Source organism: Periophthalmus magnuspinnatus, chromosome 4 (genome assembly GCF_009829125.3).
Source record: "Periophthalmus magnuspinnatus isolate fPerMag1 chromosome 4, fPerMag1.2.pri, whole genome shotgun sequence".
Lineage (NCBI taxonomy): Eukaryota > Metazoa > Chordata > Actinopteri > Gobiiformes > Gobiidae > Periophthalmus > Periophthalmus magnuspinnatus.
This window is the reverse complement of record NC_047129.1, coordinates 28,183,691-28,209,425: the sequence shown is the minus strand read 5'-3', so window position 1 is coordinate 28,209,425 and position 25,735 is coordinate 28,183,691. Positions and strand designations below refer to the sequence as shown.

Below are 25,735 nucleotides of genomic sequence, written 5' to 3'. Positions count from 1 at the left end.
GACCGTTAGGAGTGGCTGTGTTCTTACCAATGTACTGCTGGTGATGTTGGCTCTGCGCTGCCACAGACTGCTCTGGAGTGCTGCTACAGTGCTGCGAGCTCCCACACAGACTGTCAGACATCCCATCCACCTTCTGCAGAGGCTTGAATCTAACACACAACAGGGGCCCGGGTAGCAAGGTGAGCATGGGAGGCTTAAGCATTCAAACACTATGACTACAGAGAATACGGCTATAGTATGGGCTAACATTAATTACTGTTTTATTCACTGTTTCAGCGTTTTTCTCAAATGTGATAGTCACAATACAGTTTTCAGGTTTGATTAGAGTTATATTCTGATTAGGAAGAAAAAACAAGAGTTGAGATGTGGCTTGCTAATATGCCAATTAATGCAATTTTGATTTTACTGTGATGACTTCAAAATGTTAAAATTAATAAGATATAGCATGTTCTAGCTGTGCATATTCATGGGGTTCAGGGTGAGGAAAAATTAGGACTATTGCTATAGCAACCAATTTAAAATAAAATATCCTTTCTTTTGAATTGTCAAAAGTCCTCAAAATGTCACCTACAAACAAGACTTTAAAACCCTTTGAATAGTTTTAAGAGTATGATTTGAATGGAATAAACATATCACATCTGTCCCTGAGTTACTGAACTGCAGAAATTCATTTCAGAGCGATGAAAAATTGGGACCATCCCCATAGTAATTACATAAAAAAAGAAAATATCATATCTTTTAAATGGTAAAAAGTCCTCAAAATGTTGCCTGTAAGAAAGGTAAAACCCATGAATAGGTTTAATATTAGCATAGTATGACTTGACTAGAGTAAACTGTAAAATTGTAACTGTCGCCATAGCAAATAAATGAGACCACAATATTATAACTTGTGAATGGGCTAAAAAGAAAAGGCAGAAGATTATGTGCCCTCTGACCTCTGTTTCTGGTGGACGGGCTGCTGTCTCATGGCCATGTATTGAGTGTCCTCTTGCAGACGATTCAGTGGAGAGTCTGGCTTCACCCGGATCCCATAGTAGTGATACTTGGAGTTTCCTCTGGTGGAAGGCAGAAAAAAAGCCAGTGAAGAGGGAGAAGGAGACATCTTGCCTTCAATGCAATTACTATCATTACAGCCTTCCATCCACAGTCATGCCATGCTTACACGCTTCATCATACTCCTCATAGCTGTAATGGTAGTGTGATTACTGTTATCACATACTGGGCATTGTTGTGGATACCTGGTGCCGAGTCGACGGGTTCATAGCAATTAACATCTCAGATCAAGGCCGGTCACAATGCCAGATTTTGAAGCGCATATAGAAAATAAACGATAATACTGAAACCAAACCATAAACAAGAATTATCCCCCAAAAATGACTCTAAATGTACAATATTGTAAAAAAACAAAACAAAACCATGAACTGCGATAAATAAATAAATAGAAGAATGCATAAATTAAGTAGTTAGTTTGTATCTATAATGAGTCATAGATGTTCATGGTTCAGACTTGTACAGCTCAAATCTCATTGTAGTACAGAAAAATAACAATTTCACACTAGTGCAAGGATGAATTTTGCCCCCCAAAAAATATGGTTCAATCTGCCATGTATTGAACGATAAGTCGATATAGTATTTATCGTGACAGGCCTAGTGAAAAGTCCTCAAAATGTGGCCCATAAACAAGCTATAAACCCATGAAAAGTTTTATGAGTATGATTGAAACGGACTAAGCTGATCATATCTATAATAATAATAATAATAATAATAATAATAATACATTTTATTTATAGGGCGCCTTTCTGGGCACTCAAGGTCACCTTACAATACAATATAATATACAATTTACAGACAGTTAAAATCAACATTTATGAACATACAGTTAAAAGCATTCAGATAAAAAAAAAAAAAAAACTATATCTACACTCTTAAAGAGACAGACAATGAATTAGCAAGACTTGCTGCACGCGGGTTTCAGGAGCTACAGGTTTCTGAGCTACAAAAGGGCTCTCCAACCTGTGCTTCAGAGTCGCTGAGGCTCCTTGTGAAAGTGAGTTGTCAAAAACAGTGGCAACTTTATTCAATGGACATAAATCTACCTTTTTAAAAAAGGACTGGAACTGTCTAAAGATATTTTCAACAGACCTCCTCCTGAGGCCAATAGCACAGGGAAACGTTGGAAACTGAGAAAATGTGTATGGTTTAGCTGATGCCTCACTCTATTGGTATAACAGAGTGAAAAGCATAATGATTGAAGCAGGAGCTGTCACAGCTAAAGTTGACCCTGCAGTTTTCTACTGGTTAAATGAGGACAAAAATGTAACGGGTGTATTAGCTTGTCATGTAGATGATTTCATTTGGGGTGGTTCACAAATGTTTGCCATGACTGTCACACCTCAACTTAGATCCAAATTCAATATTGGTCATGAAGCTCAGGACAGCTTTTCTTATGTGGGTGTGCATTTTGTTACATGTTAAAAAAGTACAAATACACCAAGACACATATATTCAACACTTACAGCCCCAAACCTTCACAATCATCAGAGCCAGGCTCACCCCTCACTGAGGCTAAAATCCAACCTAAGACAGGGCAACTTCTGTGGGTCACCAGACAAAGCAGACCTGATGTCATATTTGATGCAAGTAACTCAAATCTCAAACATTTGCTTGAGATTTGCTTCATTAGTGAAGCAAAGAGTCACGTGTAAACTTAAGGCCAAGTCAGTTGAGCTGAATTTTTAGCACCTTCGTAATACCAGTAACTTAAAGATCATTGTTACTTTCACTGCCAATCTATTAGCATATTAGCATGCTAGTTGTTGTTAGCGTTAATGTCATGGTAAATCTCCGCGCTGGTTTCTGAGAGTTGTGAAAAGAGCTTATAAACTCTATATTATAAATTATAGTGAATAATTAGGACGCTCCAAAGACAAAAGGTAACTGAGGAATCATTTTGGACAACTAGAAATGATTTAAAATTAACTAACTGTTTTTCACAAGACTGTAAAACTCAGGTCTTCATCAGATCATGCTTATCACACTATTATGTGTGTGAATACTGTCATCACATATTGGCATTGTTCTGCTTACCTGGTGCCCAGTCTGCGCGTTCGGAGGCCCATGAACACAGAGCGGATGAGTTTTCCAAAGGACGCCGCGTTGACAGGGTCCAGTTTTTGCTCCTGACAGTGACGGAGGTAATGGTTGTACAGGGAGCAGCGTGGCAGGCTCACCCCCTCCGCCGTCTCATAGTTGTCTAGCAGCCACTGCAGCTAAGAATAAACAAATATACAGGTCATGGGGCATTTCCAATAATCAAACTAATTGACATTTATATTCTATTTTAGACTGAAGTATCCAAATTAGCTAGTACTTCTGGGAATGATAATAAATATGTACAATGCTACCATGAGACTAGAGTTGCAAATCAAAGTTGTGCATTGGGCCAGATGCACTTTTGAATGAATGATCAGTCCTTGCAACGCATCTCTGACAAATGTACTGCTTTTTCTTCTGGGTTTGCGCTTGGTAAAATGTTGTCAAAAAGTGCTGTTTTTACAATATATTTTATGGGACAAAAATTAATTTATACTGTATACTATAAAAGTTGGGCATCTCTGCTTTAAATAAACACCTCAATGAAAATAGTTAAAACTGATTAAAAAATAATGACATAAGTATTAACCGCATGACAGCACTGCAAAAACCAGATGCTGCTTTGCTAGAGCTGGGTTAAGTATCCAATTTACCACACATTCAAAATTACTGTGACTCTTTAATTTTATAAAGATTAATTTATTGTACCGGTATACACTTTTTGTTATTTGTATAATTATGCCACAATTCGGGACCTAAAACCCAAGTCATGTTCAGGCGAATGTCAATGTGAGAATAATTTAAGCTTTGAGAGAAAAAAAAACGAAAAATTTAAGCCAGCTCCATGCATTCTTAAAGTAAACAAATATAGAAAAAAAAAACATAGCAAAAAATAGCAAATGCAAGTCTTGATCAATGATGGAAATGTATAGCAGTGGGCAGTAAGGAAAGCCAACAGGAGGTAGTGTGTTTGACTTAGTAACACACTGCCAAAGCACCAGCATACATGGGAACTTACATGGCTGTTGAGCAGGCTGCTTTTGTGACTTGCAATTCCTTCAGACTTTTGGAGGTTTTCAATCGCCATTTCAAGCTACAGTAAAGATGAGCATGCAAAAAGAGAGGACAGAGGAGAGAGAGAGAAAGAAAGAGAGAGAGAGCAAGAGACAGAGAGAGCAAGAGAGAGAGAGAGACGGGTAAGCAAAAGATAAATGACAGAAATCAAATCACAAAAAGATACAGGAAACAGGACTGTTAGCAAGCAGCCAGATCTCTGCATTTCCATTCAAATCAGTCAGTGATGTAGCCAAATGCATTATTGGCTAACAATAGCATGCAAATCAGGGGGTTCATAGGGTTAAGCTTCTCAGTGAAGGCAGTCAGACACCCTAATGTAAATAGGAACCCCAAAGGTCAGGGGGTCGTGTAAATCTAAGCACAACAGGTCAAAAGTGCCCGAGATAGGGGTTTGTATACAAAAACAGGAACCTGGGTCAATGAATAGAATGTAAAGAGTAGTAAAAATACAGTTACATGGCTAAATATGTACTTGATTACAGGTACAAGTACTGCAGCCAAAACTGGACCTAAAAAGTTTGAATAAAAAAGTGCTACTCAGAGAACGTATTACTGGCAAAACATAATTAATTAAACTGTGTGAAACAGAAATTAGTTATTTTAAACCACAAACTGAATATTTTCTGAGCAGGTGATGCAGCAGTGTAATGTGTGCATGTAGGTAGAAAGGAGCAGAGAGTGTTGAGACAGCTGTGGATTTGGGCTTGAATTAGGAATTTAATTACAATCCTAGATATTTACTCAATTACAAGTACAGGTTTAAAAATCTACTCAATCAGTACAACTACCCAAATAAATCTACTGAATTACAGTAATGTTAACATTTGTCATGAGTTACTTTCCACCCCTGAGACTATTCGATGGACCATTTTGGAAAAACAATCTACAGATAATGATAAAACCAGGTTCTTTGGAGTGAACTACAAAAAAGTAAAAAATTGAAGCCAAACTGGAGACATGGGAGAAGAGGGGAGAGAAGCAGGCCTTGGTCCCAGCCTTCAGCAGACTCCTGAGGTTGTGGCCAAATGGTAATGAGCTCTGGGGGTTTCTTTGTTTCACCGGGAGCTCAAGTGCCTGTGAAAACCTCCCAAACAAGACACATCTGAATTATTTAAGCTCTGTCCTGGTTCTACAGCCGCTAACCTCACTACATCAGTACTGTGGTACAGGCGTCTCTTAGGCAACTGTTTTATTTTATGGTAGGTTTTAAGTTATAGAAGACTGGATTTTTTTATTTAGTGTTTGTGTTTTTGTTCCATCAAAAATGTGTCAAATGAGTTATGAAAGATTTGCACTGTTGCCATAGTAATTAACAATTAAAGCTGCACTATGTAACTTTTTGGGTGAGGGGTCTGCCACTTGCTCGTCGCCATAAAGATGTTATTACTTTGCCTGGAATGTTTCACACTATGAAATGAAGAAAGGTGAGATAGAAAGTTTAATGTTATACTATGGAGCATTCAAGGCAACATCTACATGGAGACAAGTTTGTGGTGGAGCCTACACCAAAAAAAGTTATATAGAGCACCAGAATATTATATCTTTTGAATGGTCAAAGGTCAACAAATGGCACCTATAAACAAGAAGCTAAAATCCATGAATAGATGTCTGTTAAGGATTTGGAAAAAATGTGGTAAAAAAAAAAAACTGGATGAATTTCACCTTGTGGGTTATTACTTTATATTTTTGTTGACTTTGAACAAGTTATAAGGTTCATGTATAACTTTCAGTTTGCCATAAATCCCTGTTTCTAGCCTCTGGTATTACTAATGAAGGCAGCAACAGCATGTGGTAATGCTGATGAGATTAGCTCCACTGTGGGTGGTTTAGCAAAGCAACTTCTCACCTTTTGGACAGAGCTAAATTGGTCACTACAAAGATTAAAGGAGCAATTAAGTTTGCCTTATGTTGACTTGTTTTGGAGATACCTGGTCACAAAACTCATACATTAAAATTATTAGTTGAAAATCATACAACGTTTTTCAGATGTTATGATAGGCTCCATGAATCACATTAAATCAATTCTACACTGGAGGCACTGAAGTGGCCACTGATACATTTTATGAATTTTAATTTTTAGTCAGATATTTCTAGTGTATGTGGTGTAAATGGTGGTTTTATATTCTAGTGATAATGTTATATTCTCAGATGGGAGGCAAGATCCAGTTTTCCCTATTGATTACATTATACTTTTATAACAAATATCCAAGAAAAAATGACCAATGTTGAACCTGGTCATTGAGCAAAATAACAAAATTCACCATATTAACAATAGTAATTGTATTTACCCCCATCTCCAATAAATGTAATGTATCTGAAAAATGAAACCCAACAATGTGATGATGTGTCCACCCTTCTGACATGGAGTACTGAGGTCACTACTAATTATTCATGCCTTTATACATAACATTTTGAGGGCTTCCCATTTAAAAGATATAATATTTTGTTTTAATCGCCATGGCAACGGTCATAATTTTCCTTCATTCTCAAAGCAGTTCTTCAGTATATCCCAATCTGTTATTTAATGCTATCAGAAACATGAATCAAAAATATACTAATCAATCAATCAACTAGTATTGAAACTAGATGTTTCCTTGAGCAAGTATCGATACCAAAGAAAGTCACATTCACGGGACAAAAAAGAACCTTTCCTGAACAGGTTTAGATCTTGAGCTATATCAGAACAAGTATAAGACATGGAGTAGTATACAACCAATATGGGACCTACCTGTACGACCTACCTGGATTAGACAGGTGTAACACCACACAGTAATAAAAGAAAGTACTATCATTTAATGTTAAAAATTACATTCTATTGTCTAAATAAGTGTTTCTTTCTGAGTGCTGTTGTTATCATGATGGTATCTGAATCCATGTTGAGTATCGAGTCTCTTCCTTAGTATCAAAATCAAGTTTGAAATGTTTGCATTGTGACACTACAACATTACTAATGAAGCATTGTTCTAGGTTTTTCCACCTTCCGTACCATGGCCGAGGAGGAGCGAGAGGAGTGAGACAGGTGGTTTCGGCTGCCCTCCATGCTGCCCCCATGGATCAGGTAAGTGCTGCCACTGGAGATGATGTGGCTGTTGCCCACGTCCATGGCGATGCCCACCATTCCATGAGAGGGTACTCCACCCGCACCCGAGGACGACACCACTGTGGTCACATGGGCTCCGCCTGCCTGGGAGTCAAAGTACGGTCCCCCGCTGCCTTGGCCGTACAGCTGCGAGTCGGGGTTGTAGGAGTAGGCTGTGCGGCTGGACATAGAAAAGTACACCGTTTTCAATTTTTTTATTTAGGTAAAGTTTATAATTTTACTTCCCGGTTGGAAACGAGATGCAAATGTGACATACGTAGAGGTGATTCCATAACTGTTACCTAGCAACCATTGTGTTAACAAGGGCCAAAACTTGCACATTAGTTATGAATAGACTAATACAAATAAACACTAACAACTTTTTTCTACAAATTTTCACTTTACTGATGTAAAACTATGATAAATATTTACCACATGCACAATCCACCAAACCATGTCATAATTAGAGAAACATGAAAACCTGTCATATGCACTTTAAATGAAATATAGACAATGTCCTTACATAGTCCCATTGGTGTAAACAGCATCTCCACCTTCTCCCACATATTGGACCTGGGTTGGGTAGACATGCTGCACCTGCTGAACCTATAGAGACACGGACAACATGAGAGAGGAAACGTACTACTGCCCTTGAATACGATTTTGTATGGCACTGAAATGGACAGCCCTACTTGGTTCTCCATAGGTAGCTTGCTATATTTAGATATAACTGACAGTGGAAAAGGAATATATAAGATTTCAGAAGAAGACAAAAAGTGCACTCACATATTATCACAGTTTTATGAGAATACGTTTAGACCGTGGCAGCCCTTGGATTCAAATACTAAGTCATAGAAAATATATATTATTTCATTGTTGAACTTGTTTGATTTATTATGATTAACTCTTATTTCAACAGGTACATTTAGCATGGCAGAGTCAGCAATGACTGAACAACATAGACATGTGGGAGTTGGTTGAAGCATGTAAGACATTCACATGACTTGACGAGTTTAAAATAGATGGAAACAGAAAACACAAAGTAATTAGACTTGCATCACATTAATATTTGCTTGTTGCTGTGGAGGCAGCAGCCAGGCTCAGCCAGAGAAAGGAACTGGTGTTACAGTCACAGAGGGAGCAGCAGAGATATACTGTATGATACAGTATATATACGTATACACTGTATTCTGAGGAGATTGGCTTCATGCAGTGCTCATGCTGGAAGGCGTAGCTAGTGTTTCATAACCTGAAGTCAGTGAAATGAGCCCCTAAAGCAGCTTATAATTCAGCCTCTATAAAATGTCTCTGTGTTGTGGTCTTTAATAGTTCTGCCTGCATATAATGTCCCTATATGGTGGTTCTGCCTGTATAAAATATCCCTGTGTGGTGGTCTTTGATAATTCAGCCTGTTCGATAATTCAGCCTGTATAAATTGTCCCTGTGTGGTGGTCTTTGACAGCACTGCCTGAGTACAGCTCTGTACCTGCTGTGGAGCTCTGCTGTGCTGCTGTGCTCCTCCCTTCTGAGCTGAGCCTGTGGCTTGAACCAGCACCCTCTGTTTGGATATAAGACATAGGTCCATTACATAGGTCTGAACATACAACCACACATCATGGTAAACAATGTGTCAACACAACTGGGACATCTGCATACGCCCTTTTCAACACCTGTTTGAGCAAGTGATGACAAATCTGCCTGCCTGTAAGGACACATATTGTTCAAAATTAACTTTTTAAGCTTTCAACCATGTAATAACATTGTTCCCTCATCAAAAACATACCTGAAGGTGTATTTAGCTTGATTCACGCTGGTTTCAGTAATCCTTCACCTCTGAGCCTCAGAAAATACTTGGTTTGAATTACCCCAGGATTGTTGTGTCACATGTACAAACCCTGTGCTGTTTTAGATCCGTAAATCATTGGCAGACTCGCTCTAAGCATTTCTGGCGTCAAATCCCGTTCATTTCAACTGCATGCTTACATTAACATGCCTGGGCATGTTCTTCATTAGCCAACAATATTTTTTCCTCATGGCAATTCCCTCTGCTGCCTGTAGATGGGCCCTACACCAGACTCCAGTATGGATTTAATAATATGTCTCCATTAACATATTTCATTTTAGGTGAGGTCAAAGTGCATAGTATCAGATGGCTGAGTCCTCCATTATCTCACTAGGATAAGTGATTCCCATTTGTGCAGTGGTGCTGGTTTGTGTGAAGAGCTCCTACCTGCTGTGAGGCCGGGACAGGCTGAACCACTGGAGCCTGGGCTGATGATGACGTCCGCAGGCTGGCCACGCTGCTCGCCGAGTCCGACCCTCCTTCAGAGCTCTGCATGCTGCTGTGGGGAGGGGAAGGGAGGGAAGGAGGGAGGAGAGGGGCAGACCGAGAAGAGAGGAGAGGAGAAGAGGGGAGAGGCGAGGGGGAGGAGATAAAATGTGCCAATGTTAGCATACAGTGTTAGAATGACAGCAGTGGTCCTCTGGGTCTTTTGCTTTGATTTATTTCATTGGTTGTTTTGTTGGTATGGTTGCTATTAGCTTTATTACAGCTAATTAAGGTATAGTTATTTGTGATATGGTGCGACTCATTTATTACATTTTACCCCTAGGGCTTCTGCTCATTGCCCAAACAAACCAAACTTAGGCCTTTATTATGTGTCATTTCTTTTATAAACAGAAATCCAGTACAATGTGTAACTTTTCTGGTCAAGGGTCTGCCACCTTCTTGTCTCCATGGAGAGGTTATTGCTTTACTTGGAATGTTCCACAGTATGACATTAAACTTATCCACCTCCACGGAGACAAGCAGAAGGCAGAAGGCACCACCAGTAGGTTATTGTCTGCAGGAAAGCCAAATAAGAGAAACAGTACAGCTTTGTGCTTCTGATGTTTGTTAGGGAGGGCAAAAAGTACTCTCCAGGTACAGTCTTGACTACAATAGAACCTAAATTGACCTTTTGAATTTAATCCCTTAATCCAAATATATTGTGGAAAAAAGATCTGAAAATCTGAACTGACAAATTAGTTTAGAGTTTCCATGGCAATGCAGCCCTAGTACAAAAACACTTGGCTAACCTCACACGTTACTCATATTTTCCATTTTTCCAAAACATCAAAGTTACAATAATAAAAAAAAACTGAATCACGATTGCGCTGACAGGACCAGCAACGCCAATGGAAAAGTTGGACTGGAGTTTGTGGAGTTGAGTTACCAAAAGCAGTGCTCCTCTCTCCCTCTCCACTGGGTGACAATGTGCACAGCATAGCAAAGGGGGCTAAAAATGGAGGGGCACAAAGGGTCTCTTTTCAAAGGCATGGAGGAAAGGAGGGAAGCTTGGAGAATGGATGTGGAAGGGGGTCGGAGTACAGCAGCACGATTTGGGAAGAATATCTAATTGTGAATTTTTCTGACAAGGACTGCGGTGAGATTTGCAATTTATTTATTAATAAAATGATTCAGGTCAAAGTTTACATTTTAAGACACACCCCATACACACATCACATTTCCGAAGATGTTGTACTCATCTAAAATAGCTTTAGTAGAATAAGAGGATATTTTGTTGCTAGTGGAGGACATAGTGCTTTCAGAAAAAAATCACAATTGGTACCATTGAGATTAGCTTTGCGATTTATGTTCAAATTTCACATTTTAAACATATTCAGAAGAATTTGCAAAAAAGACTGACAAACGAGTACAAGAATCATATTTCAGAACATGTTTGTACAGATCAAAACTACAGTGAGCCGTTTTTATGCAGAATAAGACAGAATGTTTTGTTCATTGTGGAGAAAATCATGTTTATTCAAAAACTGTACCCTTTGCAATTTGTTTATTACTTCCAATTACATCCAAATTGCGATTTCAGTCTATAAATCTACATAGAAAACCTCAACTTTGTGAAGAAGACCAGATTGAGCAACCAGGATAGACGTTAGCGAGGCTCTGACTATGAACACATCCCAGCGGCTCTCAGAGGACTCCAATAATCCAGCTGATATGAGGAAATTCCTTAATGCTTTGTAAACGTTTGTTGGTTGCCATGGCGAGGGGCTCCATGGTGACCACCCCCCACCCTCTCCTCCTCCTCCTCCCTTCCTTCCCTCTTCCTCCCGCCCCCTCCCTGCTCTCTCTATTCTCCCGTTTGTAAAGCTCTAGCAGGAACTTTGGAGTGCAAAGAGGAGGATTAGAATAGGGGGACATGGGCTGGAGTTGGCACCATTGGGGGTAGCCTCAGTTTAAGGGATGACGTTTTTTTCAAAATCAAATCAAAGTGAAATTTGACATTATGGTCGTACAGTCCCAACTCGCCTGAACAAGCAACGGATGTGGTAATGTTTGATCCTACTCACAGAAAGCACTTTATAATAACTGCACCCAAATATACTTAATCTGTAATGAAGAAACAGTTAAGAATGATTCATGCTTAGTAACTACTTCTGGTGGATGGTCTTCCCTGTAATAATCCACGGTATAGCATTAACTTCTCTTGCATTTGTTTAATTGTGTATTTAGTGCTCAAAAATACTGTGTTGCTTATTTTCTGAACACAAGAGCTACTGTAGGCCGTAATCCAGGCCAAAACAAGAGCAAAACGACAGCGGTCTTAACTCACTAGAACCAGTCCCCAAAACAGTCCAATAACTGACGACACACATCAACTTGTCGGCATAGCAACCAAGTGTCACACACAAAAGGAGTTACATTAACAACAACACATAAACAGTTACAAGAACAGCAAAAGGTGTTAATTCTGAACTAAACACAAAATATCACACCATTACAGTACCTTTTCTTTCTGTGAGCGCCTATCCACAGATTTAACCTGTAACTTATAGCGGTGTCTCCATGGAGATTGTAGAAGACTCCAGGCAAAGCAATAACACTTTCACAGAGACCCTTCAACAGAAAAGTTACGCAGCGCAGCTTTAAGGAGAAAACTACTTATTGTAAAGTGTAAGCAGCATGTCTGTATTTTAAATTCAACATTTACAATCGCGCAAATTGTTTCAAGAAAAGATTTTACTGCAAAAACAAATGAGTCAGTTCTACATAAAAAAAGCCAAAAGCATGATTCCAACAATAATCTCTCAAACCAAAACAGGGATTATAATATGTTGATTTTGTGGAATGTTTCTGAGTAAGATGAACAAAACAGTTTCTGAAACCTGACCGCAGCCACAATTTGCTAACCGCTCTTTACCAAAGTCAAAGGAAGATGGAATTAAATGGTTTCACTGCAAATCCTACACTTCAGTGGCAAATGGGAAATGTGAGCTGTCTTGTAGTTATTTCGACTGGACTAACAAGACAGTTAAGGGCTCAGAGTTGTAATTTAAACCAGCATTTCTCAAAAGACTTGCCAACCATTGAAAGTGCACCATTTTGCTTACAAGCTGGAAGAGAATGGTCAACAAAAAATATTGAATAAAATGTTTAAATAATGGAAAAGGTGTTAAATTATGTCTAGACCTGTCCCGATATCAAATTTTGAAACACAAAATATCACTACAGAGCAATATTGCCATAAACGAAAATCTTGACAGAACTTCATGCCACTAATTAAGATTTAAATAACACAAGATAATCCAAGTGAACCACTTTTAAATAGACAACAAATAAACAGCAGAATGTACCAAAAGTTAGCCATAAAAGGAACTTATTCACAGCTCAAATCTGATCATATCAAAACAAAAATACTCAAAATTTCTCGTTTTTCGCAAAGAAAAACTACTCACGATAAATTTAGAGACCTAATTGTGTCAACCTATTGAAATTTATTATAATCTCTGAATAAAGCCAATATGTACCATAGCGATAAGGATTCTGTTGTCAAATTGAATAAACCAGTTCATGGATGGAGCTTCCTGTTATATGTATCATCTTGAGGAGTCATTCCAATGATAAAATATTTAGTTTTAAACTGTTACATTTACAAAGAGTGAAGAGGTGTGTGTCTAAAATATATTATATATATATACACATATATATATATATATATATATATATATATATATACACACATTTTTCTTTTTTGTAACTGTTGTGCAGTGTATTCCATAACATAACAAGACGTATGATTCAGACAACTGCAACTGCCTCAGTCAAGGTTTGGAGACTGGGTGCTATATTTAGCTGGGAAATTCTAGCAAAAAAAACAACAGGTTAGGGTGTGCCACTGTGCCAGAGGCTGTGTCTACATGAAAAGACTACTTCAAAATTCCAGGTCAGTCTTAAAGGCGCACTATGTAACTTTTCTGGTGAGAGCTTGTCTCCCTGGAAATGTTTTTGCTTTGCCAAGAATGTTCCAAAGAATAGCATTAAACTTGAATATCTCCATGGAGACAAGCAGATAACACCACCAGACCCAGTTACAGGAAACAGCATATGTCAAGCTTAAAAGGTGTACTGTGTAACTTTTCTGGTGGATGGCTCAGTACCTAATTGTATCAGTGGAGATTTTATTGTAGAATGTCCCACAGTATGGCATTAAACTGAAATATCTCCATGGAGACAAGCAGATTACACCACAAGAACACATGTTTTTCGAGGTATTTTGAGCATTTAAACACCTGTAATTATCATAGACTGTATAAATAGTGAACTAAGAGAGTGACGTCACCCACAGCATTCAGATCCAGTCAAATGAAGCTAATCGAGGCTAGAGGTTACAGGGGCACATTTGGAGCTGAGTTGCATATTAGGAATTCTGACCGCAAGTATCATAGCAGGAAAAGAGCCAATCCGGAACGAGGCCGTTGAAGGTAACACCCCTTTCTGCCACACAATTGGTTTAGCAGGGAGCCGGTGCTTAGTAACACTGTCGATCAAACCTGTTTCCAACTCAAGCAAACTCGGGGAAAGAAGGCACCTGATTTGTCTGATATTAATGTTCATATCTTGAGTTACAGACACAATAGAAAAATAAAAATACCAGGATCATGTAGAGCAGGTTAATACAAACATTTTAAGACCAAAATGACGAGCCTGACAGCAGCAGTTACGGAGAGAATGGTGACAGTTTTCCAATGTAAAGTGAAATTGGAGCCAGAGTCAGTGGAGCCGGAAGTACAGCCATGCATACTTCCTATTTGGAACGCGGCAGCTAGCAGGTTAGCCATGTCCATTTATATAGACAGTCTATGGTAATTACACTAATCCCAGACCAAAGCAGATAAGTTTAATGCCTTATTGTGGAACATTCTAGGAAAGCAACAACTTTCCCATGGAGACAAGCAAGTGGCAAACCCCACACCTGAAAATGTTGTGTATCTTTAAAAACACACACAAGGCAGCTCTGTTCTACACTTCATAGGCTCAATTGGATCAAGTGCATTACCCAATTATCACTCTAGTGTAATTCTACTTTCACTACGTCAATCTTCTGTCACTGCGGCTACACAAGACCATTATCGGACGGATGCTAGCAAGAAGCGAACATCTTAAAATCCACTGCAGCTCTCCGTCTTTCTGAAGAAAAAAATGTCTGTCTGAAGTGTGAAAAAGTTATAAATAAACGTGCAACAATCCGATCATTCACCGTCGCTCCTGTCATTTTCAGAGGAGGAAGTAGCCTGAGGGTGTATTCTGCTATTAGCGAAAGAGGCTAATTAGGACGGCGTACAGCTGGTGTTTTGACAATTAAAACTCTCTTCATATAGAGTGAGGGGTTGCAGTTTGCTGGTCTGAAGTGGGGCGAGGAGAGGAGGAGTTTTTGGTGAAGTTAAAAGACACACTAAATCCTGTGACACAAAGGTTTGGCCCAGCAGGGAGCCAGCAAAGAGGAGAATAAAAAGAGAAGCTATTCTGGCTCAAAGTTATATTTAAAAAAAAAAAAATGTTTAGGTCATATTTCAGAGTCTGTTTCAAAATACGCTTTAAACCTATAGTTCTGACAACCCTCTTCGAAGACATACACAGGTAACATAAGAAAGAGAAAGGTAACATTTTAGACGATCTATCTATGGGTTTCAATCAGGATCATAGCCATAGTAATTAATAATTACAAAAAAACTATGCCGTTTGAATAGTAAAAAATCCTTATAATTAGAGATACACCAGTTACAGCTTTTTCAGTTCCAATACCAATATCAATACTATAGCTTTAAGCATCTGCCGACGCCCTATTTCGACACTAGTGCAGAGATTGAATGCGTTTGTTTCCTTAAGTAAGAAATAAAATAAGACAAAACTGATCCAAATGTGTTATGCAGCTGTTATTTATCCCTCAAGTAACCACAGAACAGCTTTGTATTAAATCCAGTTCAAACATTATGAGACTTTCTGGGCCAACTGCAACCAGTAAATAGTCGTAGTACTTACATGTGTATGCCCTGTGAGGATATCACCTAAACTGAGATTTAGAAGCCGATATCCGATCTAGCACATTGTTAAGTATCCGTGCCAATATCCGATGCCAGTATCAGAATGGTGCAAGAAGAAATTGTTTATTAAGAATGATTCAGGTCCTTAACTAGTACAGTAGACAATTAAGTAGCTTAGTTACTAAGCCTGAATCATTCTTAACAAGCCATTAGATCAGTATGAACAACGCTTTTTTGTTCATACTTGTTCATTCTTTAGTAAAGCACTGTAAGTCATTTTGATAGTTAATGTCACCGGTAAAGTTTATAAGTATGGCTTCTTATTTGTGGTTGAGAATGTCTCTGTGGGTTTCTCTAAGGTTTCACTCTAACTTGTCAAAACTATAATAACTATGGTTAGTTTTAAATTGTAAAAGTTAAAGTGTATTTTAAGTGCATATGACAATTTTTCATGTTTTTTGAAGTATTACTTGGTTTGTTAGAATAGTATCTGTGGCTAGTATTTATTTTAAAAATGTAAATGGCATAAATGTTTCTTTTTGCAGTGGAGTGTGTCCCTGGGGCTGCTCTACAAACTTGTCGAAACTAGAATAATGCTAAAAGTTAAAAGAGTAAACTTGTTCTAAACTTGCTGGTAATGTCTTTTAAAAAGGTATGGTCTTTTTGCAATGATGATTGTCTCTGGAGTTACTGTATAAACTTGTCCAAACTCGAATAAGCTAAATATAAAACAGTAAAAGCTCCCTAAAGTTGTGTAATTTGCGGAGTGCAGATAGATTTACACATCTGTCAACGACACATCTCACAAAAACACATACAGATGTTCAATTAAAGCAGGAGCCACAGTCTTGGCTCATGTTTGCACTGGCCCACGTTGTTTGCAGAGCAACAACGGTTGCTAGTGGCAACACCGTCCACTCCCGTTTCCAGGAGCCTGTTGCTAGGAAACCAACAGAATACTTCCCAAACCAAACAATGCCATCCCCCCACCTGATCCCTGTATCTCACGCTACGCACAAACTTACAACAAGTGTGGTTAGCTCTTAATTTTAGACAGTGAGGGGCAGGGGAGGAGGGGACGCAGACTTTTACAGACTCAACTTGAGAGCTGATCACGGTCGACAGGAGAAAGTGCTGTTGTTTTAAGTGTAGACGTATAAATGGTTCTAAGTACTTCCACAAAAGAGGAATGTTAAAGTCATCAACTCTTCTCTTTATACTTTTCCGCTGGACACAATCACCCCTGAAACACAAAGCCTCCAAAGCTCAGTCTGGAGCAGGGCCAAACTTCTCACAGCTGAGCATTCGTAAACAAGCTCCAATGAGCAACTCTAATGGGCCGCACCGTATGAAACAAGATGAACTGTTCCACAACTATGATGTTACTGGAATATTTGACTTTTTCACACAATAAAAAGACAATACAATTACTAAGTGTTAAATTCCTAAATCATAATCAAACATTTCAAAACTAAAAACAAGACTTAATTAAGACTTAATAATTAATTAAGGCTTAATAATTAATAAGGAAAGACTTAATTAAGACTTAATAATTAATAAGGAAAATTACTAATAAATTACTAATAATTTATTACTAATTACTAATAAGGAACAAAACTTTGACATTTTACTTTAAAAAAAAAAAAAAGAAAAAAAAAATTTATTTTAAGACTAAATCAACAGGTCTCAGTTCTAATACATGCTTTGCTTTGTTTTAAATTGTTAATCGCTATGGCAACAGTACAAATTTCTCATCGTTAGTCGACTGTTTTTTTTTTTCTTTTTCTTAAATAAGGGATCACAGGGCTGCGCGTGCTGCTCTGGACACAAAGCCCAAATAAAGATATGATGGGAGATTTGTGTCCAGTGCAAGGCTGTTCTTCAGGCCTGTCTCATTAAGTCACGGCTAATCCAATCAAAGCCCGCTCCCGGTGTCCACAGATGGGAGAGGTAAAGACGGAGAGAGATAAAGAGATGGAGAGAGAGAAGAGGGAGGGGGAGAGAGCAGGGGGAGGGAGAGCGGAAAAGAGAAAGCTAGAGAGGGACAGAGAGAGAGAAAGAGGGAGGGTGAGAGTAATGGAGAGAAGCGGAGTGAGAGAGAGAGGGGGTAAGAAAGGAGGGAGAGAGCGGAGGGGCTCGAGAGGCACAGAGAGAGAAAAAGGGAGGGAGGGAGAGAGCGGGGGAGGGACAGCTAGAGAGGGATAGAGATAGAGAAAAAGGGAGGGAGAGAGACAGAGACAGGAGCAAGAGAGGGAGAGAGGAAAGAGAAGAAGAGGGAGAGAAAGCTGGGGAGGGAGTGCGGAAGGAGGACAGAGAGAGAGAGAGAGAGAAAAAAGAGAGGGAGAGTGGGAGAGAGAAGAAAAAGAAAGAGTGAGAATGAGAGGGGGAGGGAAAGCGAGAGGGGCACAGAGAGAGAAAAAGATAGAGAGAGAAGGAAGGGAGAGAGAGACAAAAATAGAGGGGGAGAGGGAAAGAGAGGTGGGGCAAGAAGATGGGGAGAGAGAGAGAGAGAGCCAGAGAGAGGGACAGAGGAAGACGGAGCGAGAGAGATAGAAAAAGTAAGGGGTGAGAGGGAGATGAAGAGAGATGAAGAGATGGAGAGAGAGAGAGAGAAAGTGAGGGAAAGTATGAGAGATGGAGAGTGGGAGAGAGGGAAAGAGAGAGAGAGAGAGAGAGAGCAAGCCAACCTCTGACCATCAGCGCAACCTGTCCACTCCATCCGCGTGACAGACACACACAGAGAAAGATCAAACCGTTGCCATGGTGATCGTGTGTTTGCTGCAACTTCCTCCCCCCAACAGTCAGGCTCGTCTAACCCTTTCCAGATTTCCACCACTCACTGCACCCCTCCTCCACCCCTCCTCCACCATCCACCCATTCACTCCCTAGCCCCTGTCTATTTAATGTCAGGAGGATGAAAAGTAGCATTCACTAGTACGTTGTTCTGACCACAAGCTCAAACACATGGAAATGACAACAGGGAAGCTAGAATATGTATGGGGTGAAAAATGAGGACTGTCTGTCGCCGTGGTGATAAACAATTTAAAACAACATAGTATATCTTTCGGATGGTGAAAAGTCCTCAAAATGAAATAGAGCCTTAATAAACTACAAAGACTTAATTCATAATGAACAAATAGTTTATTAATGATGGTTTGAGTTTATAACTACTTACTTAAGGGGTTAGGGTTGGAAGTTAGGGTTTTAATTACATAGTTACAAAGCCAAAATCATTCTTAATAAACTATTTGTTCATGAATTAAGCTTTTTTTCATGATATAAAAAGGCATTTAAAAGTGTTAAGAGGTTATATTGAACCAATTCTATACATGGCTTGAACATATAGAGAATCAGTATACGGTTATTAAAAGTATAATTAAAGACCTCAAAATTACAAAGGATCCAAATACATACAAAAAAAATCGTTTGAAAGTACCTAAACCAAACATTGATGGCGCAAATTCTGCTACTAGCAATCCATACACCTTTGGGCAAAACAACAGTACTATTGATCTAGTACCGCCTTAAAAATGTAAGATAAGTCTTAATAAAACCCTGAAGATAAGAATACCTATAGGTTTCCATGTTAAGGCTGGCAGTCAATTGTACAATACCAAATGTTAAAGAAGACCTGTTGTTCTTGTGTCTTGTTATAATGCTATACTCTATGACACCTGTGGATCATTATGTTATAATTCGGACATTGGACAGTGGGCATATGCCAGAGAAAATGGGGATTCATTGGCAATATGGCACCATGAAAATAAGGGATTAAAGATGACGAATCACTCCAAATACAACTTCGGGTGAGTAAATGGTGAGAGGAAACCACTATATAATAAGCTCTAAAAATTAGATTTTGCAGAATAGGTTTGCATTAACAAATTAACTATTATCTTGCTTTTCCACGTAAATATTTCATGCTAATCCAAGTGTTTTTACATTGGGGGAACATACACACACACACATATATATTATATATATATATATATATATATATATATATATATACACACACATATATACATACACACACACTTGTTGCTACTCAAACCAGGTGGCCCAATAGTTTTCCCTTTCTGCTGTCCACAAAAAACATGGGCTAATTCATCATTTAGCTGTTCAAATTTACCGCTGGCCATGTTTGCTAACAAATAGCACATCACCGTTTTAGTCCCCGGACTAGCATTTGAATTGGGTGATTCTTTTATAACAACACTTTGATACCCAGCTAGCTCCCGTTGTATATTCAGTTTGTCATTCACTCCAAGCTGTATGTAAAACAGCCAATACAATACTACTTTGAAACACTAAAGCTTCACCGATACCTACAATGGCAATAAACAAAGAGCTATTTAACTTCTGACAACTGTAGTCACTCTTTTGTTTCCAGAAAGGCCCATCTAAACTCTAAACTGTACTGACTAAACTCTCGGCAAGTTTAAGACAATAATTCTGCCTTTTAGCGAGTACACATCTTTACAAATTCAGCTGTAAAAACTCCAAAGAAGGGACAGAAAAAGAGTGGAGGAGATATTAGGGGGGCTGTAACCATGTCTGAGTGGATTGTGGGTAGTGGGGAAGGGAGGGGGTGGGTATTGTGATGCAAATACCCTCTTTTTTGTCTACCGTTTGTGGCAGGAAATTTAATTAGCAGTTGTGTAGCACTGATAGCAACAGGTGGAATGTAAAGAATGTATTTGATGACACACACACACACACACATACACAAGCGTAGACAGTCAATATTTCATTTCACAACCAGTTTCAACTTGTTGCCGCCACACGGGAGCCAATGGGAGACACTTTTTCTGCTGCGAGACAAGATTTGTTTCTCCGTTTCCTAGCAACCGTAAGCGCACAATGATTTCCAAAGTGTGAGCGGGGAGAGGGAGAGGGAGGGAAAGGGAGGGAAGTCAGCCAGGCATAATCGCAAAGACGTAAAACATTCGACTTTCAGGACACTGGGGAGACAAACTTAATTTAGAAGTGATTAGCTAGACATTCAGTTTATCCGAAAAGAAGATGCAATTGTTTGTGGAGAAATTAAAGATGTACTATGTAACTTTTTCTAGTGGAGGGTCTGCCACCTGGTTGTCTCCATGGAGAGGTTATAGCTTTGCCTGGAATGTTAACATGCAATAAGGCGTTAAACTGATCTATATCCATAGCAACTGAGCAACACATGCAAAGCAATCTCCATGGAGACAAGAAAGCCACCTGGTCAAGTTACATACAGGTCAGATTTGTGGAGAGGCAAACCCATTCACAGTAAGAATGTATGGTTTTCAAGGTATATTTTCTGTGCAATAAAAATGCCAGGTAAGTGTCATACTGTGGAACATTCCAGGAAAAACAAAATAAATCTCCATGGAGACACGCATGGAAAGTGACACTGTCCATGTTTATTGTGTCATCATTACTGTCCATTCATGAAAGTTGAATATGCAAAACTCTAGTTGGCTTAACAAAACGATAAACCTACTTGAGTTAACCTTATTATAACCTTAATCTGAAAAACCAAGAAAAATAAAAATTTAAAATAAAATAAAAAATACAAAATGTATTTAAACTACACATTTTCAGGAGCCTGTGATCAACATGAGCATCTATGATCACGTTTGATTTTCAACAAAAAATGTGAGAGTGACTAACTGTTGTCTAATGCTAGCTAACGTTTAACTGTAATGTTATTAGAAAGGGGCATGTTTACCAGCACAAATCAGTTTTCTGTTGTAATTTCAGGTAAGTGAATTTTTTAAATAAAGCTCAGAAAACATCTGACTTGAGCAACAGAGCTTCAGACAGAGCAGTGCCTCCTGTTAGTATCACACCCCCAGAGAATGTTGATGACATCAGCTGCGAAGAACCAATTAGAATCAGAATCAGAAGACTTTTATTGCCATTGTTTGTGAACACAGTTCACAAACTAGGAACTTACTTCGGTGATAAAGTGCAACATAAAACACACTGAATAAATACAAATACAAATAAGGGCATGCACAAAGTTAAAAGAAGATATGCTTAAAAAATAAAATACTTATAGGTAGAAAATATATAGAACAGCAGCATCAGAACAACAGAACAATTAGTATTATACGGTCTTTTTTATTCTGTGCATTATCTGTGTAATGGACAATAAAATGTATAGAAAGTCAGCCGTAAAACACTCTTACTTCTCCTTTAAGATCAAACCCACCCTGAACAAAGCCAAGTATTTATAGAAATCACCAAACTGTAACACAATCTGTACAAATGACACCATTAGTTTCCACTTAACAAGCCCCACAAGGCTTCCACCCTCTCTGCTTCTCTGCTCTGCCTCTTCCTGACATGCCTTTGACTGGCTGGAGTTATGGGGATAAACCATTTAAAGTGTGCAAGCAGCATTGCACAATAAAGCGCACAATAGGCTGAGACGGTTCCGCTAAACCAACAGGAGGTAAATACAAGGCGACGCGAATTGGGTAGGCTAGCTAGCGCAACAAGTGATGGTCTATGGTCTATATCTGTAACTGGGTATTGAGCGACAACTTCTCCCCAGGGCAATAGAGGGAGTCATTATGATAGAGGCTAAATACAGCTAATCATGTGACCAAAAGCTCTGTCAGGTCACCACTGTCAAAGAGGCCAGCGACTATTAACAGCTGTAGTTCACTAAAAACCACATACACATTGTGTAGATCAAATTAATAGTGCAAAGTAGCTGTTATAAAAAAAGGCATTTCATAATTGTTAAGTACAATTTAGAAACAGAAGGTCAAATGACATCAAATGTAAGTGTAATCCCTTCTTTAGCCCTTCAAAAAAATAAAAATAAAGGTGCAACAAGTAACTTTTCTGGTGGCAGTTTCCATGGACCAAAATATGACTTATCTATCTGCATAGAGACACCACCAGGCCAAATTATAGGTAGGTCTGTGGAGAGGCTAACCGAATTCCAGTAAGTTCTTTTGGGTAAAACACTTGTGAATGAATTAATGTACACTGTGGAACATTCCAGGCAGAGCAATAACATCTTCACGGTAACAGGTCAGATCTGTGGAGACTAAATTACCAATATTTTTTGTTTTATGTGTTTTTAATGTTCAAAAGTACTAATATCATTGAACTGATGCAAATCTTTTAATGCCATACTGTCGAATGTTCCAGGTAGAGCAAAAACATGTTCAGGGAAACCAGAAAAGTTACATAGCGTGCCTTTTCGCTTTAATTGATGATAGAATAAACAATTGTGCAAACCCAGAGCAAAAAACTACACAACTATATGAACTGTGCTTAGAACTTCACATTGGTCTTAACACAAAATCTTACTTTCAGATGTGCAAAAATCGTCCTTCAGAGAAACTTAACTTCCTGGCCAGCTTCTGCGAGCCAGCACTCCTAAAAAGAGAGGGAAGAAAAGATGAAAATAATGTGATTAACGGCGCTCACGTTTTAGCAGAATGATATTTCACCCCCTAGTCCTCCCTATCCCACTCCTTTTCCATGACTTGGGTGTATTTGTATATCAGGTTGCCATGTAAACATAACAGTGTCACGCTCAGACTGGGGGGTGGAGACTACAGCACATGGAGAATCAGAGCACTTGTTGTTACAGTTCAGAGAAATGAAAGAAGAAAGTTAGAACAGAATTTTATATATAGAAAGAACAAAGAAATGAGTTTTGGCAGCGGTTACACAATACAGTGAATCTGATGTAAAGGCCATTGTCCATATTCTGTTATGACTTGAGTTTCCAGTGTCTCAAGTAGCCTAAAGTAGTGGTTCTCAAACTATATGCAAACCACTGATGGTAAGTGGACTCCTCTTCAGTTTTAGTGTTAACTTAATTAGAGTCACTGATTAGTGGTGGTCCTTTTTTAGACCAGGTTTAGTTCTAGTTTGGACATAATATCGTCTGGTTATAGATCTGATTTAGATCTAAAAGACTAAATACTTTCTAGTAATACTGGTGTGAAAAGGTGGAGAACTACTGGTGTAGAGGTTTCAGACATTTCACCAACATATCACGAGTTAGAAAAAAGTACCCATCTTCTGACAGCTACCTCTAAAATTCCATTGTTGGTTTCTGAACAGAATTGGTGACAGTGATAGGCTGATTAAAGGAGCACTGTGTAACTTTAGTGGTAGACGGTTGCTTAAAATGTTCTGTAGTTTGGCATTAAACTCCATGATGATGATAAGCAGGTGACACTACTAGACTACAAGTTACAGGTCAGGTCTGCGGAAAGGCATACGCAGTCTCAATAAGTCAAGGCACTTTTTCTACAACATTCTGTAAATGAACTGTGGAACATCTCCATGGAGCGAAACAAGAAAGTTACGTAGTGACTCTTTAAACTGAATTTGCATTTCAATTAAAGAGAGAGTAACCTGCTGCACAAATACTTTACAGGCTACAATACAACCACCCAAACCCCCATCAACACACCATTACGCAATTACGCACAGTACTACAGTTGCCTAAATATTTTTTTTTCCATTTCTAGTGTCACATTACTGGAATAACAAGCTGCATGGCACTCAGTCAACTAGGCTACAAAAAGTTAAAGAGCACTTAGACAGTTTTAATTACATTATGATCCACACATAGCCTTTGAGACCAAGTTGGATAAACAGTTAAACGCTTCCCCTGTGCAGATGTTACAGAAAGCAGCAGCTGATACCGTGCACGCTGCAGAGAAAGTAGTTCGCAGTATTCATTTCCAATCGGCTCGGGCTCATTCAATAACGTGGCTAAAGGCTAGTTAGCAGAGCGCCTACTTCCTACCACCTTGCACTGCAAACGAGCCAGGAAGACGCGCTGTTGCGATGCCAAATTTACCCATAAATCTACATCGTACAGACTTGCAGCGGAACTTGCAAATGCTAACATATCTGGAGGATGTAAAGCGCGTGGCATTGTTGTAAGTTGTAGTTTTTATCGACCGTATCGTCCAAGAGAAAGATCGTTCACAATCACGCCTCGCTTCACCAGAAAGCAACAAGTGTAAGTGATGTTGGATGAACGAAACTGAGATCGCGTGCAAGTAAAGTAAACATCAAAATCAGATTTGCACAGATGAAAACGGACTAATATAGCTAAATTCGGTTAAGTAGCGTGAAACTAGATTACTAAAAGACAAGCAACAGTCAGTCAGCATCCTGGGAGGTACTAAACAAGAGCTAACCCGGGACTAAAGCAGAAGTAAACCAGGATGAGACCAGAACTGAACCAGGATTAGATCAGGAATAAACCAGGAGTGAACAAGACTAAACCCGGTGTAGAGCAGAGCCAGGACTAAACCAGAATTAAATCAGGACTACTCCTGAATTAACCAGGTCTAAATCAGCGTTAGCTAGTTAATATATTTTAACGGTTCTTCTCCTGTTGGGGCGAATGGAAAGTTATGTGCGAAAGAACGCGCCTCCATCAGCAGTATTTCCCCAAAATTCACGTCATTCTTGTGTTTTAATTTGATAAATAAATATTCACCTTTGTTTTGATAAAAGTTGTGCCTGGATCTTGCTCTTTTCTTTCCCACTCTCACTTCGCTCGGTGACTTCTTCCAGATGCTGCTGCTGCTGTTGCTGAGTGTTGCGCCGTTGGTAAGTAACTGTCTCCACGGCTACAGTCACTATGGCGCGGTGAGGTCTCGAGGCAACTGTTGCTACCCAAGAACGCCTACGTCACCACGTCACGTCCTTCATATACTTTAAAAGGCGGGGTTAAATGACGCCACAGCTACGCCCACAGTTATGTTGTGTCTGTGCCACCGTGAGGCGCTGTAACCTTATGAGATTGTGACCATCTCAAATCATGATTAAAGTGTTATTTTATTAATAATTTGTCCAGATCTTTTATTGTAATAACAAAAATAATAATCACTATAATATAATACAATCATAACGTACGAGAAACTCATTAAATCAATTCTTAAATAAGCTAATACCAAGGATTTGATTGAAGATAAAAAGCTAAATATGAAAATTACAAGTGCAATAGAAAAAAACGACAGCAGAAAACAAAGGTTTTCTCCTCACTTTAGATGATATTTCTAAGGGTTTTAATAGATATAAGTTAGTTGAGCTGAGTTAAAATCTGTATATTACTATTACTAATACACTGAATTTAGGGCATGGCATTTGCTTTATAAATATGGGGCTTTCCAAATAAAA

The 25,735-nt window shown here is 38.9% G+C and overlaps 1 protein-coding gene across 4 annotated transcripts in view; it reads right to left on the bottom strand.

The window, feature by feature from the left end:
* Positions 1 to 25,206, bottom strand: part of rfx2 (regulatory factor X, 2 (influences HLA class II expression)) — a 38,851-nt gene extending 13,645 nt beyond the window's left edge. The window contains exons 1-10 of one of the 4 annotated variants that reach the window (XM_033964717.2): positions 25,053 to 25,189; positions 22,889 to 22,957; positions 9,480 to 9,591; positions 8,736 to 8,807; positions 7,773 to 7,855; positions 7,157 to 7,430; positions 4,112 to 4,186; positions 3,088 to 3,269; positions 936 to 1,055; positions 28 to 149 (exon numbers count right to left, since the gene is read on the bottom strand). In XM_033964717.2, coding sequence (XP_033820608.1) covers positions 28 to 149; positions 936 to 1,055; positions 3,088 to 3,269; positions 4,112 to 4,186; positions 7,157 to 7,430; positions 7,773 to 7,855; positions 8,736 to 8,807; positions 9,480 to 9,587 — 1,036 coding nt within the window. In that variant the 5' untranslated portion in view covers positions 9,588 to 9,591; positions 22,889 to 22,957; positions 25,053 to 25,189. Of the gene's footprint in view, positions 1 to 27; positions 150 to 935; positions 1,056 to 3,087; positions 3,270 to 4,111; positions 4,187 to 7,156; positions 7,431 to 7,772; positions 7,856 to 8,735; positions 8,808 to 9,479; positions 9,592 to 22,888; positions 22,958 to 25,052 lie in introns of all 4 variants that reach the window. The other 3 variants (XM_055221093.1, XM_055221092.1, XM_033964718.2) reach the window with 3 other exon arrangements.
* Positions 25,207 to 25,735: the final 529 nt, after the last annotated feature.